The following is a 13,350-nucleotide window of genomic DNA, read 5'->3' as shown; positions in this document are numbered from 1 at the left end:
ATTAGGTGTGGGAACCTGTGTCAAATCCCCTTTCAGTGCAGGGACTGAGAAAACAGACTTTCAGCCAGCACTAATCAGAAGAGGGGTATTACATCCCCTTTCAGGAAAAAAAAAATCCACAAATAAGACATTACAATTCCAAACATCCATGTGCCCAACACAAGGACACCAACTGCATAGATGATTGACTTAGTATTTTTGTTTTTAATTTAGAATTTAGAGTATAAATCATACTAGACAAATGACCCACAGCTTCCCCAAGTGGCCCAAATTTGCCCTATTTGTATTTAAAAACATAAAAAATTACTTATTTATGTTTATGTAGTTTGTGTTTATTCATGTTTGCCGATCTGTACACACACCAGGTGCATCCCTGGCGTCCCAGGAGGTCAGGTGAATGTGTTTGAACTCCGAGAACTCCAGTTACAGATGGTTGCGACCTGCCATGTGGGTGCTGGGAACTGAACCTGGGTCCTCTGCAAAAACAGTGAATGCCCTCAAATGCGGAGCCTTTCGCCAACTCCTGCAGTTAAAAACTTGATGGATTTCTGCATAAAGACAACCTGTTCTATTCCAAATAAAAGAAAAAAAATGTTGCTAAATTATAATTTATGTGTTGAGACTACATTTTATTTATTAGGAATCAAGAAAAAAAATTAAATAGTGTGTTTTATTTAATAACCACCTCAGGTAATTGCATAACAATACAGGGATTGAAAATGCCTTTCCAGATTACTTTAAGATAATTGCAACTCAATTTATTTCTCTTTAATTGGGAACAGGTCTTAAAGAACTCACCAAATGCACTGGCTAAGTTTGTTTTTATTTATTGAAATTTAGTTAATAAATACATATAATAAAATTTCAGAGTATGTTTGTTCCAGAATTATGGTGATTCTAATTTTTAAGGTATATAAACAACTTTTTTTGCTTTCTTGTATACTTTGTATTGGTCAGATTTCCAACAAAATAATAATTTACTAGCATGAGTATGCCATGCTCTAATGTAATTGGAGATCCAGTTATTTAAGAAAATGATGGTCTTTTGCCAAAATTAATTCTGGCAAGCAAGATTGGAATGATATATTAAATTCCAACCCATATAAACGGCACCTCAAAATAAGAAACTGATGATTCAAGGTTGGCAGTGTCCCCTTTGGTTAATTTAAGAACAAGTTAAAAGCTGGACATAATAATTTTGGGGAGCTAAGAATTCCTTCTTCCAAAATGTTCCCAGAGCTTCAAGATGAAATAGGAATATCAAAATGATTGTGGAGAATTACATTCAAGGGAGTTTATTTAGAGAGGTGTGCTTGGCATTCCCCAACAAACATTTTGCTTGGCTCTTTATTTATCTTTTAAAATGATGTTTACTTATTTATACTTGTTAATCTTCATTAAGAACATAGAATAATTTTTAAAGGTAACCATGATCTTTCCAAATTTGTAAAAAGTTTAAATCAATTAATTGCTTTTCATCTCTACCATTTTCACTCTTTTTCTTATAACATGAACTTTTCTGGTTATCAATCATAACTTTTAAAAGACAGCAGTGTTGTTCATGAAGACGGTCTCACAGGTTCAAACCAGTAGTATCAGCCTTATTTCTCAAGTTAGTTACTTGAGAAAATAGAAAAAGGTGAATGAGTAAGTCAGTAGAAAATATATGTGCTGAAATAAGTTTTTGATAAAGAAGCACACTGGGAAAAAGTGCATAGGTGAGAAATTTTCCCTCATTCCTGCTCTCTCTCTCTCTCTCTCTCTCTCTCTCTCTCTCTGTGTGTGTGTGTGTGTGTTTGATGTCTATCTATAATTTGCTTGAAACTATCTAGGGCAACAATATATGCAATGAAAATTCGAAAAGAGACTAATTGTCTATGGAAAGGAGAAATTTTTGGAATATGATTTAACCTAAGAAATTACCTTTTTTTTTTTTTTAGAATGTTAATGATGAGCCTCCTGTATGCACACCACCACATTTAGAAACTCAGATTTATGCCAACTTTAAGGGTCCTTTCATTCGCCTCAATTGTGTAGACAAAGATTCTCCACAGGATCAGCTAAGCTATTCAGTCACAGAAGGTAAAGCATATAAATTCACATTGGCCTCTTCCATGCTGTTTTATAAGATGCTCATGTCAGACATTTTGTAGCTGGTGGGAACATATCATAAAATATATCTTCAATAAAAACTTAAGCATGGAAATGAAAATAACCATTCACAATGCAGTTTCCATTGTTTTATTACCTCATCATTCTTAGGAAATACAAACAATCAGTTCACACTTTGGAGAGAAGGTGCTGAGTTGCCATTTCTGGCCACCGCGCAGGATTTCCAGTATGATCTGTTTCAAGGAACGCAAGATGTGGTGACTTTCCAGTTACTGATTGAAGTCACTGATGAATTGGGTGGGAATGAAGCTAGTCAGCTGACAGCCACTATGACAGTCGTAATTCATGTGCTTCCCTGGACCACAGCACAGCCAACGTCTTCCACAAAAACAGCTACGACAACTGTAAGTAAAATGATGACATGCGATTCTGAAGTAGTCTGAATTAGTCTCCTACAATGTTCTTGAGAACTCTCATAGGAGTTTTTCTATTGTTTTGGGATTGAAAGACATTCAATGGAACGATTACTTTAATGTAGTTGAATTCTCATCTTCCAGGAAGGAGAAACCGTGGTATCAGTTAGCTGTCAGTGTTAAAGTGAAGTAAATATATCAAGCAATCATTTTTGAGTTCTTAGCTCTTAAGAATTCCTAACAGTTCTTATCAGAGTATGTTTTTCTCTGCTTAAATTAATAGTCAGGAATCATTTATTACAGTGAGAGCATCACTTTTTTTGCTTAGAAAAAAATATTTAGTAGCTTTCTCTTTTAGGAAGCATGCAGACTCATGGGAAGGCAAGATGCATGTGTTGTCTTGGTTGGTTCAAGTAACAATTTGGTAAAACACAGCACAAACACTTAAACTAGACTAGGCCAGCCGGAGCTACAAAGGAAGTTCCAGGACAGCCAAGGCTCCACAGTGAGGGCTTGTCATAAAGCAGAAAAAAATAAAAGGATTTACTTCTTACCACCATGTTCCTACATAGTAGGAGGAGGACTAGAGAGCTTTCTCAGTTTTACAGTGAAGGTACAAATGGCATTCGTGGAGGTTCTACACCCAAAACTTCATCACCTCACAAAGAAGACACTACCAAACTTCTGGCACCATTTTTTTTTTTTTTTTGTTACTTAGGATTGCAACTTACACATTTTGAAGAAACACAAGCATTTAGTTCTTTCTTAACACACTTATCTTATTAAGTTTAGTATCATTTACAAATTCTACACAGTATCAAATTATGGTACACTTCTTTCAACATTTGAGGTTGAAAATAAGGTATGTTTTCATGGGAAGTCTTTAGTTCTCCACTGTAGAGGAAAATTTTAAAAAGGTAATTTTTTTAAAGATATTAACATTTACATGCAAAGAACAGAAAGATTTCAAGGTATAGACATCAATTATCCCAGGAAGAGTATAATAAATTTCAAGGAAGTGATGCAAAAGCTATTTTTCCTCTTGGAACAAAAAGTAGCTTATTGATGAAAAAAAAATGTGCCTGGTAAATAAGTAAAGTATCGAAACATGGAATGTATTGAAGATGAAGGGTCGGGTGTTAGGAAAGACCTGAAGTTACAACAATTTCACAGCAGAGAAGAAAAATCCATAGTGTTTGGTACATTTTAGTAATGTTCAAATAACATGTCTTTAACGCTCTCTGTGTAAGAATGTTAACCCAAAGAGACACACTTGAAACAAGTTAGTTATTTGTTGAATAAGTTGTTAAAAATATCCCATTTCTTGACTTTATACTGAAGTTTTGTTTTAGCTATCAAAAACATAATACAAAATTTAATGCTCTAATCTAAAGAAAATAAACTAAATTATGATAATACGGTACTGGCCACTCTCCCAAATGTTTAATGAAGTGATGTGCTTTATTAAACCATTAGTTTTTAACAGCTTGAATTTTCCTTCACATATTGCCTTTATAGTTTCCCTCACTGATTGAAGCTTTGTCTTCTGCTTCAGGGATTCTAGTCATACATTTTATTCAGCGAAACAACATCAGTTACAGTTTTAAATAGGAACATTTTTCTGCTCATCAGCAATTAATTTTTAGCCTCTCTCCTAACTCCAGGGGATTCATACCCATTGATTTTTTTGGTATCCCATGAATATGTATTGAGTCATTTTAATCATTCAGGTAAACATTGCAAAAGACCTATCTTGTTGATAATGTGCTCAGATTAAGTTAGAGTAGCATTCCAAAGAGTTTCTTCGTCCTAGGTCAACATGGACCTCATCTCCTTGTCATTTTATTCTGCTGGATCCTGCTTCTCTGTTGGAGATTATTTCAGCCTACATTGTTAGGGGGGCATAACTACATCCCTCACATATTGGTATCTCCATCCATCACGACTCCTGCCAACCAAAAGGCTGATTAGGAAGGTAAAGTTTAGCAAAGGAGAAACTATTATGTTAAAATGTAACTGGCAAAATAAGTTCTGTAGCAAAATAAATAAGAATTTTTGTTTTTAGTTTGGAGTAGAGCTAAGTGGTATTGTAATCCACACACTTTCCTTGGCAAGGCACAATGGGCTTTCTAACAGAGGCAGGGCAGTTAAAACTGCCTGGACATGATTACCAACTTGTGCCTTTCAATGCTATTTCCATGAAATAAGTAATATTTCCCTTACAACTATATGGTTTGTATGAGTACATACATAACACCTACATCTCCACAGGAAGATATGTATACTTCTCTTTACAGAAAAATGCTACCAAACTAGTAATAACTTTACAAGCTCTGTATTTCAACTTATAAAAGAAGAAAAAAAATGCTACTCAAACAATTCTAACTTCAAAATGCTTGCTTGAATGTTAGTAAGCATATATACAAAAGCAACTACATGCTATAAAATAGTTCCTAAAAATAGAATATTTCTAAAGGTTTGATTTAAAAAAATCACTGACCAGCTACTGTTTAATTTAAGGATATTATAAAATTATCAGATAAAATTCATCTGTGTCTTATTGTCTGTTTATTTAACTCCCAAGAAAACTAGCTGCTGGCATGCAATATTAAATACATTAAAGAAAAAGAGACAATGAAACATTTGACTAGAAGTAGCTTCCTTAACAGAAATTTGTTTCCTGAATTGTAGCAGAATCATGCAGAAACGTTTTGAAAGGTCTGTGCGTCATCCTAAGGAATACAGACTCGATTTTTCATTATGGAGACTCTACAGATGGGGGATGAGATACTTGCGCCAGACAAAATGTTTCTATGTTTGATAGTGATTAATAAGGCCCCACAGAACACTGAGTGAATATTGGCACATTGTGAAAGAAACACCCACAGTTGCAATTAGCCATTTATAGTGATGATTTCGATGAAGACCATATTTAATAAGGCTTTGATGGAGAAATGCATGGCCATTTTATACACACACATACATATATTTCATATATATGAAATAAAAATTTTCATGCCTTTTTCTCAAAAAAATTCAAAGAATATGAATATAATACATAACGGGAATAAGAATTTTTCTTAGGCCTTAACAATTATTATTATAAAATATTATCATGAATAATAATATTATTATACAATCTTCCTACTTAGAATGTTAAATAAGATATGAAAATTTAAAACTATTTTAAGTGGTCGAAGTACCCTGTCAGAACTTTATCTGCTTTTAAAATACAACTACAAATACCATTATAAAAATAGAACATTCTTAAAACAGATTGCTAACAATGTTTGCCCATGAGCTTTAGAAAAATGAAGTCCTAACGATAAAAAGTTTTAAGCAATTAAATTTTATTCAACTATATTATAAATACTATAGAATGCATCATCAGTCTGAAGTTCATTATAAATGCATCATCTTTCTCTGTGGCCTGACAAGGCTGCACCCCCCAGGGGAATGTGATCAGAGAGCCTGCCACTGAGTTCATACCAGAGACAGACCCTGCTCCCCTTACTAGGGACCCCAATTGGATACTAAGTTTATGGGCTACATTGGAGCCAGAGTTTTAGGTCCTCTCCCTCTATCGGGGTAGTTCCTTGGTTGAGGTATCATTCTCTTCAGGGCCAGGAGGGCTCAGGGTTTTTTGTTGTTATTTGTCTGTTTGTTTGTTTTTTGGCTCTATTAGTCTCATTTTGGAACTTCTGTCCCCTCCAGGTCTTTCTATCTCCCCATTCTTTCATGAAATTCCATGCATTCTGCACAAAGGTTGGTTATGAGTCTCAGCCTCTGCTTCAATACTTCAAACAGTAGACTTTGATAGAGGCCATCTGTGGTAGGCTCCTGTCCTGTTCTCTGTCTTCTGCTTCCAATGTCTGTCACATTTGCCCTTCTGAATGAGGATTGAGCATCTTCCCTAAGGTCTTCCTTGTTGTTTAGCTTCTTTAAGAGTATAGATTTAAGTATGTTTATCCTATATTATATGTCTAATCACCACTTATAAGTGTGTATATACCATGTGTGTCTTTCTGTTTCTGGGTTACCTCACTCAAGATGATCGTTTCTAGTTCCAGCCATTTGCCTGCAAATTTCATGATTTCCTTGTTTTTAATTGTTGAGTAGTATTTCATTGTGTAAATGTACCACAATTTCTATATCCATTCCTCAGTTGAGGGACATGGATTGTTTCCAGATTGTGGCTATTATGAGTAAAGCTGCTATGAACATGGTTAAGCGAAAGAGGAACCCTCCTCCAATGCTGGTGGGAATGTAAACTTGTACAACCACTTCAGAAATCAATCTGGCACTTTCTCAGACCATTAGGAATAGTGCTACCTCAAGATCCAGCTATACCACTCCTAGGAATATATCCAAAAGAGGCTCAAGTACACAACAAGGGCATTTGTTCAACCATGTTTTTATCAGCTCTATTCATAATAGCCAAAACTGGAAACAACCTAGATGTCCCTCAGAGGAGAAAAGGATACAGAACTTGTGGTACATTTACACAATGGAATACTACTCAGCTATGTCACTCTTTTTAATTGGAAATCTATGTTCCTTTTACCCAGAATAATATATGCATTGCATAATTTTATATTCCATTTCAGAGACCTGTAAAAAAAAAGTAAGCCAGATTACAAACCCTGATTAAAACAATAGTATATAACTGCCTCTGAATTTGTAAAGATAAATTAATTAATTAATAAAAATTAATAAAACAAAATGTTTTCATGAACAAGTATATCCCCCTTGGTACAAAGTAAACAAAGAAGATAAGGTACATAGCCACTGAGAACACTATAAAACACTCATTAAATGTGTTAACACTTGAAAAGATAGATATTAGAATAAAAAACACAATCTCTGAAGGAACAGAAGCAAGATGGAATCACTTTAACAACAAAACAACTTAGTTAAAAGCCTAATAACAAATGAGTCTAAGTAGTTACTGATGAAAATAAACAGAAGCTTTGTAAAGTGTCTCCTGGTCACCCTGTTCCTCCTCATTCAGAACTTCTTTCCTGGGGCAGGTAGGGAAGAAGAGAGACACTAAGTCATCCTTCATGAACTGAATTAAATTCTCCAGCTTAAATGTATGTTGTCTAAAGAGACAATGAGGTAACCGGCTAGACGCTGTTTCCTGCAAATACAATTCCCCAAAGGAAACATGAATCAAAATTCCAGAGACTGTGTGCAGCAAATTGAGCCCATAATAAAAATTCCAGGACGAAGGTCTGTTTTGACAGAAGAGAAGACGGTAGAAACTTTAAATCATCCTAATTTGTAACTACAGTTTTTATTCTTATTTCAACATAAAGCACAGAAAGGAGAAAGTCTGTAAATAACTGTCCAAACTTTTCATCAGTTCTTCTGGGTAGCATATCCATATTTTATGATGCAAATCAGTATAATGGAAAGGATTTTATCCTATCTGAAGAACTGAGGAGACATTAGTTGCAAGCAGTGGTTAAAATCGTAGTTCTTTATTGACTTTACTGAATCTGAACTTTAAAAGTGAATTCTAAGGCTATCTTGGTTACACCTAGCTCTGTGTTCCTGCTCCCCTACTGTACTCATGGACATACTACTTTTCCAAGGCTGTTTTGTAACACCAAAAAAGTAATACTTGATTATATGTACCTCCTAAAATAATTTGCTGTGAATTCATTTTAACCTAATTAAAGCCCAGTATAAAATTTCAGAAATATATATATATAATATGTCTCTGGTATATTGAAGTTGATCACAGTGTGGGTGCTTATACTACAGAAGTAGACAAATGCCACATCCCAGGATTTTGTTTCGCTTTGTCTTGTTAGAGTTGGTCTATCAGTATGTTCTCAGGCCTGTGCATCTTATTCTTTAGAGAGTTTAAAGCATAGAAAACGTTTCAAAGCAAGTGGGATTCATGGTTACATATAATAAACAAAATAGTATTAAGCCACCAAAATGGATGAGAGCATGTAAGTTTTTTTGTTTTTTTTTACAGTTACTCCTTTTAAATAGTAAGGCATAACTAAAGCCATTTGGAAGGACAGTATACCCATAAAAGCAACAGGTAACATGACTCTCGTCATTTTCCTTTTATGGTTTTTGGTTTGGTTTTGTCTGATTTTTAATACAGGTTCTCCTGTAACTCGCTTAGCTTGACCTCCATTTGTAGCCAAAGCTTGCCTGCTACTTGCCATCTTCCTGCCTCTACTTCGTATATTTTGGAGTTAGAGGTATGTGTCATTGAATTCTGGCCTTTTGTTTTTATTTTGGAATCAGGGTCTTACTGTATGTCACAAGATAGTCTCAATTTGATGCTGTCTCAACTTGCTTCAAAAGATAAAGTACTGGGATTACAAGTGTGTGCTCACGGATAAATGTAATCTTTACTTTTATGAAGCAAGAGCAGAGATAAGAGAAATGTATGAATTGCTGTGAGCTATGCCTTAAATGCACTTTGCTTTAGATTAGAAAGTAGAGCTCTCTGTGGTATTTGTTTGATCACTGGCTATCTCTACACATTGAACTAAATTTTCCTTGTTATTTCTGTTTTCCTAATATAAAGGCTAAACTATTAACATAAGAACCATGGTCATAAATGACCATACATTAATTGCCCAGGGGTTGCTATGAACTCATGTAACATTCTTATATTCTTCACTAAAACCCTAACTATGTAACATTGTTCCAGAGACTGGTCTATACAAACAAAGACATAGCCATAACTCCAGTTCATATCTAGTGTCAGAGTCCGTGTCTTCCTGTTTTTCTGCTAATTTTGCAATTGTAAAACTCCTTTAGTTTCTACACACTTAAAAGAAAACTTTTTTCTGACACCAAGCATTGACTAACATTTTAATGAATGATAAAGGAAAATATATTAAATTATAATTTATTTTTGTGGCATGGTAAATTGACTCTTGGGCACGACACATACTCTGCCAATAGGCAACACCCTGATTTCTTTTTACAAAGTGTTTTACAACAAGGTCTCACTAACTTGCTAAAGCTGGCCTTGAACTTGTGGTCTTCCTGCCTAGCCTTTTGAATAGCTGGGACTAGAGAACTGAACCAAGAGGCACGGAAAAGCATAATAACTTCCTAGTAAAATGAAGCAACTTACTTATAAAACAAACCATTAAATGTTGAACAGTGAACTGGTAACAATAAATATAGAACCTTCATTGTTAGTTAGCAATTAAAGAGCCTGTGAATCATCAGTTTGAAGAGAATCATGTCTGTTTTAACAACTGTTAACAAGAAGCAGGACACATGCATTTTTCAGTCAGTCTTTTCTTTGTTTCAGTACTCATTCAACTCTCAAAGGAAATAAATATAGAATAACTGAAAGGATGTATGAAAGGTACTGTTTGGTAAGGCATTGGCAACAATGAAGAAAAACAAGCAGGTTTATATCTGCCTGTTGTTTCATGAAAGAACTACATTCTAGACAAGAGAAATATAGTTTTCTTTCTTTTTTTTTATTGTACTTGATTACTCCTGAGCCTAAACGTACAAATTAAGCCTCATTGGTCACCTAATTTATATGTGTGTGTGGCTAGTTTTTAAGAAAAGGAGATTCTTTCTTAACATAAAGAGAAAGAACTTTCACTATGTTAGTCTGTTGGCTTACACGCTTTAGAAAACCATCTTGAATGTAAAAAAAAAATTGGAAAGTGATACATGGGGAGGGTTGTAGAGGAGAAGGGAAAAGAATAAAGTGATATAATCATATTATAATCTCAAAAAACTAAAAAGAATAATAAAAAATAAAATAATTTATTAAATAAAATAAAGGAAAACAATAGTCTTCTCACCCAGTAAGATTATATTTGGTTATACCCACTGAAGTCAGTAATGTTTAATAGTGTTAAAAATACATAGGGCTGCCATTGGTTACCTATGAGCAGGGTTTCTAGGTAATAATGGGAACAGGGACTGTCTCTGAGATGAACTCAGTGGCTGGCTCTTTGACCTCCTCCCCCTGATGGGGGAGCAGCCTTGCCAGGCCACAGAGCGGGACAATGCAGCCAGTTCTGAAGAGACCTAATAATCCAGGGTCAGATGGAAGGGGAAGAGTAACACTGCTATCTGTGGACCTGAAGAGAGACATGGGAGGAGATAAAGGAGGGAGGAGGGGTTGGGAGGGAGTGAGGAAGGGGGCTACAGGTGGGAATAAACTGTAGTGAATAAACTGTAATTAATATAAAAAAAATAAAAATTAAATTGAATCAAAACCACAAGGAAAAAAATACATAGAGCAAAGTCTCATGGTTTTCAGTGATGATAATGTGAGTAACTACAGTGGTTTGAAATGGCCCATAATTTGAATGCTTATTTGTCAAAACATGGCACTGTTTGAGAAGGATTAGGAAGTGTGGCCTTATTGGATGAAATGTGCCTTTGGAAGTGGGTCTTGAGATTTCAAAAGCCTATGTCAAGTCCAGTCTCTCTCTCTCTCTCTCTCTGTCTCTCTTTCTCTCTCTCTCTCTCTCTCTTCCTCTCTCTCTCTCTCTCTCCTAATCTCTCTCTCTCTCTCCTAATCTCTCTCTCTCTCTCCTAATCTCTCTCTCTCACGTACACACTCACTAGCTCTTGCTGCCTGCAGATCATGATGTAGCTTTAAACTACCTCTCCAGCATCGTGCCTGCCCAGGCTTCTACCTTTCTCCTGCCATGATAATGAGGAACTAAGCCTCTGAAACTGGAATCAGACCCCAATTAAATGTTTTCTTTTATAAGAATTGCCTTGGCCATGCCTCTCACAGCAACAGACTAAGGCAGTGACCAAAGTGAGACAAATCAGTGACCAGGAAAATATAGGAAATTAATTCCTTTTACATTATTTAAATTTTTATTTTCCTTTTTGTACAGCATCTTCTTACTATAGTCTTATTTTTTTTTTCATTTTAGAAAAAAAAAGAGGTGATTCATTGTTTTAAATGTTTGTTCTGTGTTTGATTTTAGACAGAGTTTTGCTGTGCTGTTTAGGCTGGCTTCAATTTCTTTTTTAGATTTATTTTTTTATTATTTATTTATTTATTTTTTGTATGTGAATTGTAGCTTTGGCTGCATGTTTACACGTGCACCACCTGTGTGCCTGGTACCCATAGATTTCAGAAAAGGGCATTGGATCTCTTGGAATTGGACACAGGATGGTTGTGAGATATCACGTAAATGCTGAGAAATGAAACCGGGTCTTGCAAGACAACAAGCCTACTAAATGGCAATGAATTCCCTATGTGAGGTGGGCTGCCTTGAATCCATCTTAGCCTCCCAAGTGGATTACTGGTGTGCAGTACCACAAGGCTGTCCAAATGGAGTGGCTGAGTGTAGCCTTAGTGACGAGGCAGGTCCTGGCTTGCCTCCTAGCTCTTCCATCTCCAGGTAACCCCGTGCTGAGTCACTTACTATATTGAACCTCAGTATCCAGTCTGTCAAGGAGGATTACTAACGGAGGTTTCCTCAACCCTTCCTAGCACACTGGCCCTATCACAGGATGTTATTAATACACTGCATTACCTCATAAGTGTTTTTTCATTGACTGAAAACATACAAAAATAGATTGTTTATTTTTTCAAAGTATTCAGCACAGATCAGTTAGTTCTCATTTACAGTTCCCTCTAAGTAAAAAAAAAAAATTCTGTTTTCTTTATATTATATTTTTCTAATATTAATTTTGTAATTTCCAGTATCTGTAGTAAGTTTCTAAGAATGTAAAAAAAAAACATTATTTCTGCTTAAATCAATTTTACTCTTAAAGGCTATTTGACATTTTCATTTGGCATCTATTCTGTAATTAGTAAAATATTTGAGAATAAAAATTAAATAAAAAATTCTTATTTACAATATTTTTAAAGTCTTCTTCAGCAAGAGGTGAATGGGTTAATATGAAAGGCAATAAGTAATCTAAGTTGAACTGTACTCCAATATACCCTGGACACCTGTTGTGACTCCAAACACCGATGAAACATTCCATGACAAGGAAGATTATTATTATTGTCTTTTCTGTAAAGTATAACAAGTTAAGCAATTAAGGCTATGAATCAGATTAACTGCATGCAGCAGTAAGAAGTTTAGTTAATGACCAAGTGACAGAGGGGAAATTCCTCTGTTTTCACTAGTGATTTACCTAATGGCGAGATAAATGTCTGATGACATACAGCGTCTGCCAGTTCAGAGCAGTTGGTCTCATCACTCCTCGTGTCCTTCATGGTAGGAGACACCAGTGTCTGAGTCCACAGGGGCCTTTGGGCTGTCTGCTCCGAAAAACCTGAAAGCATTTGAGAAATGTATCACCCTACATTTCAAAGCAAGTGTAAACGGCATAGACTTTGCATGACAATGAACGCACAATTTAAAATGAGTTCTATGAAGTTCGGGGTTTAATAATTGAAGTCAATTTCCTTGAGAACATTGTGCAGCTAATACTTGAACAAGATTTCTTACCTAGTAGTCAAATATAGTCAAATTTAGGTCTTTAAATGCATCTATATGAGCTTTCGCATTAAAAAAGTGATTTGATTTAATCAAATTCAAAGATCTGACTGTTTTGTCACATTACAAAGTTAAAGACTAAAGCACTGAAAGTCCAAATTCTCTTCTCATGGTTAAATTATTGTTTTAGGGTCACAGTCTTACTAAATGATACAGCCAGAAAGGTCATTAAAAGAGCAGCAAGGCTTGAAGTTTGAGGAATCATCTGAGTAGTGTCGGTATAAATAAGGTATAAAATAGAAGAAAGAGCCTCCAGAAATGAAGCTTGAGAAGTTCCAGTAAGCACAGAGGTTGGTCTCCAGTAAATTAGGTTACAAGTCATTTTGACAAGTGCTGTA

General features: G+C 35.2%; 1 protein-coding gene across 1 annotated transcript in view; it reads left to right on the top strand.

Annotated features, from left to right (window-relative positions):
* Positions 1–13,350, top strand: part of LOC132649777 (cadherin EGF LAG seven-pass G-type receptor 2-like) — a 98,554-nt gene that overhangs the window by 79,403 nt on the left and 5,801 nt on the right. Inside the window, exons 17-18 of the mRNA XM_060374217.1 lie at positions 1,941–2,082; positions 2,263–2,516. Of these exons, the coding sequence (XP_060230200.1) occupies positions 1,941–2,082; positions 2,263–2,516 (396 nt within the window). The remainder of the gene's footprint in view (positions 1–1,940; positions 2,083–2,262; positions 2,517–13,350) is intronic.

Source organism: Meriones unguiculatus, chromosome 21 (assembly GCF_030254825.1).
Source record: "Meriones unguiculatus strain TT.TT164.6M chromosome 21, Bangor_MerUng_6.1, whole genome shotgun sequence".
Taxonomy (NCBI): domain Eukaryota; kingdom Metazoa; phylum Chordata; class Mammalia; order Rodentia; family Muridae; genus Meriones; species Meriones unguiculatus.
The sequence above is the reverse complement of the archived record's forward strand: the minus strand, read 5'-3'. Positions and strand labels throughout refer to the sequence as shown.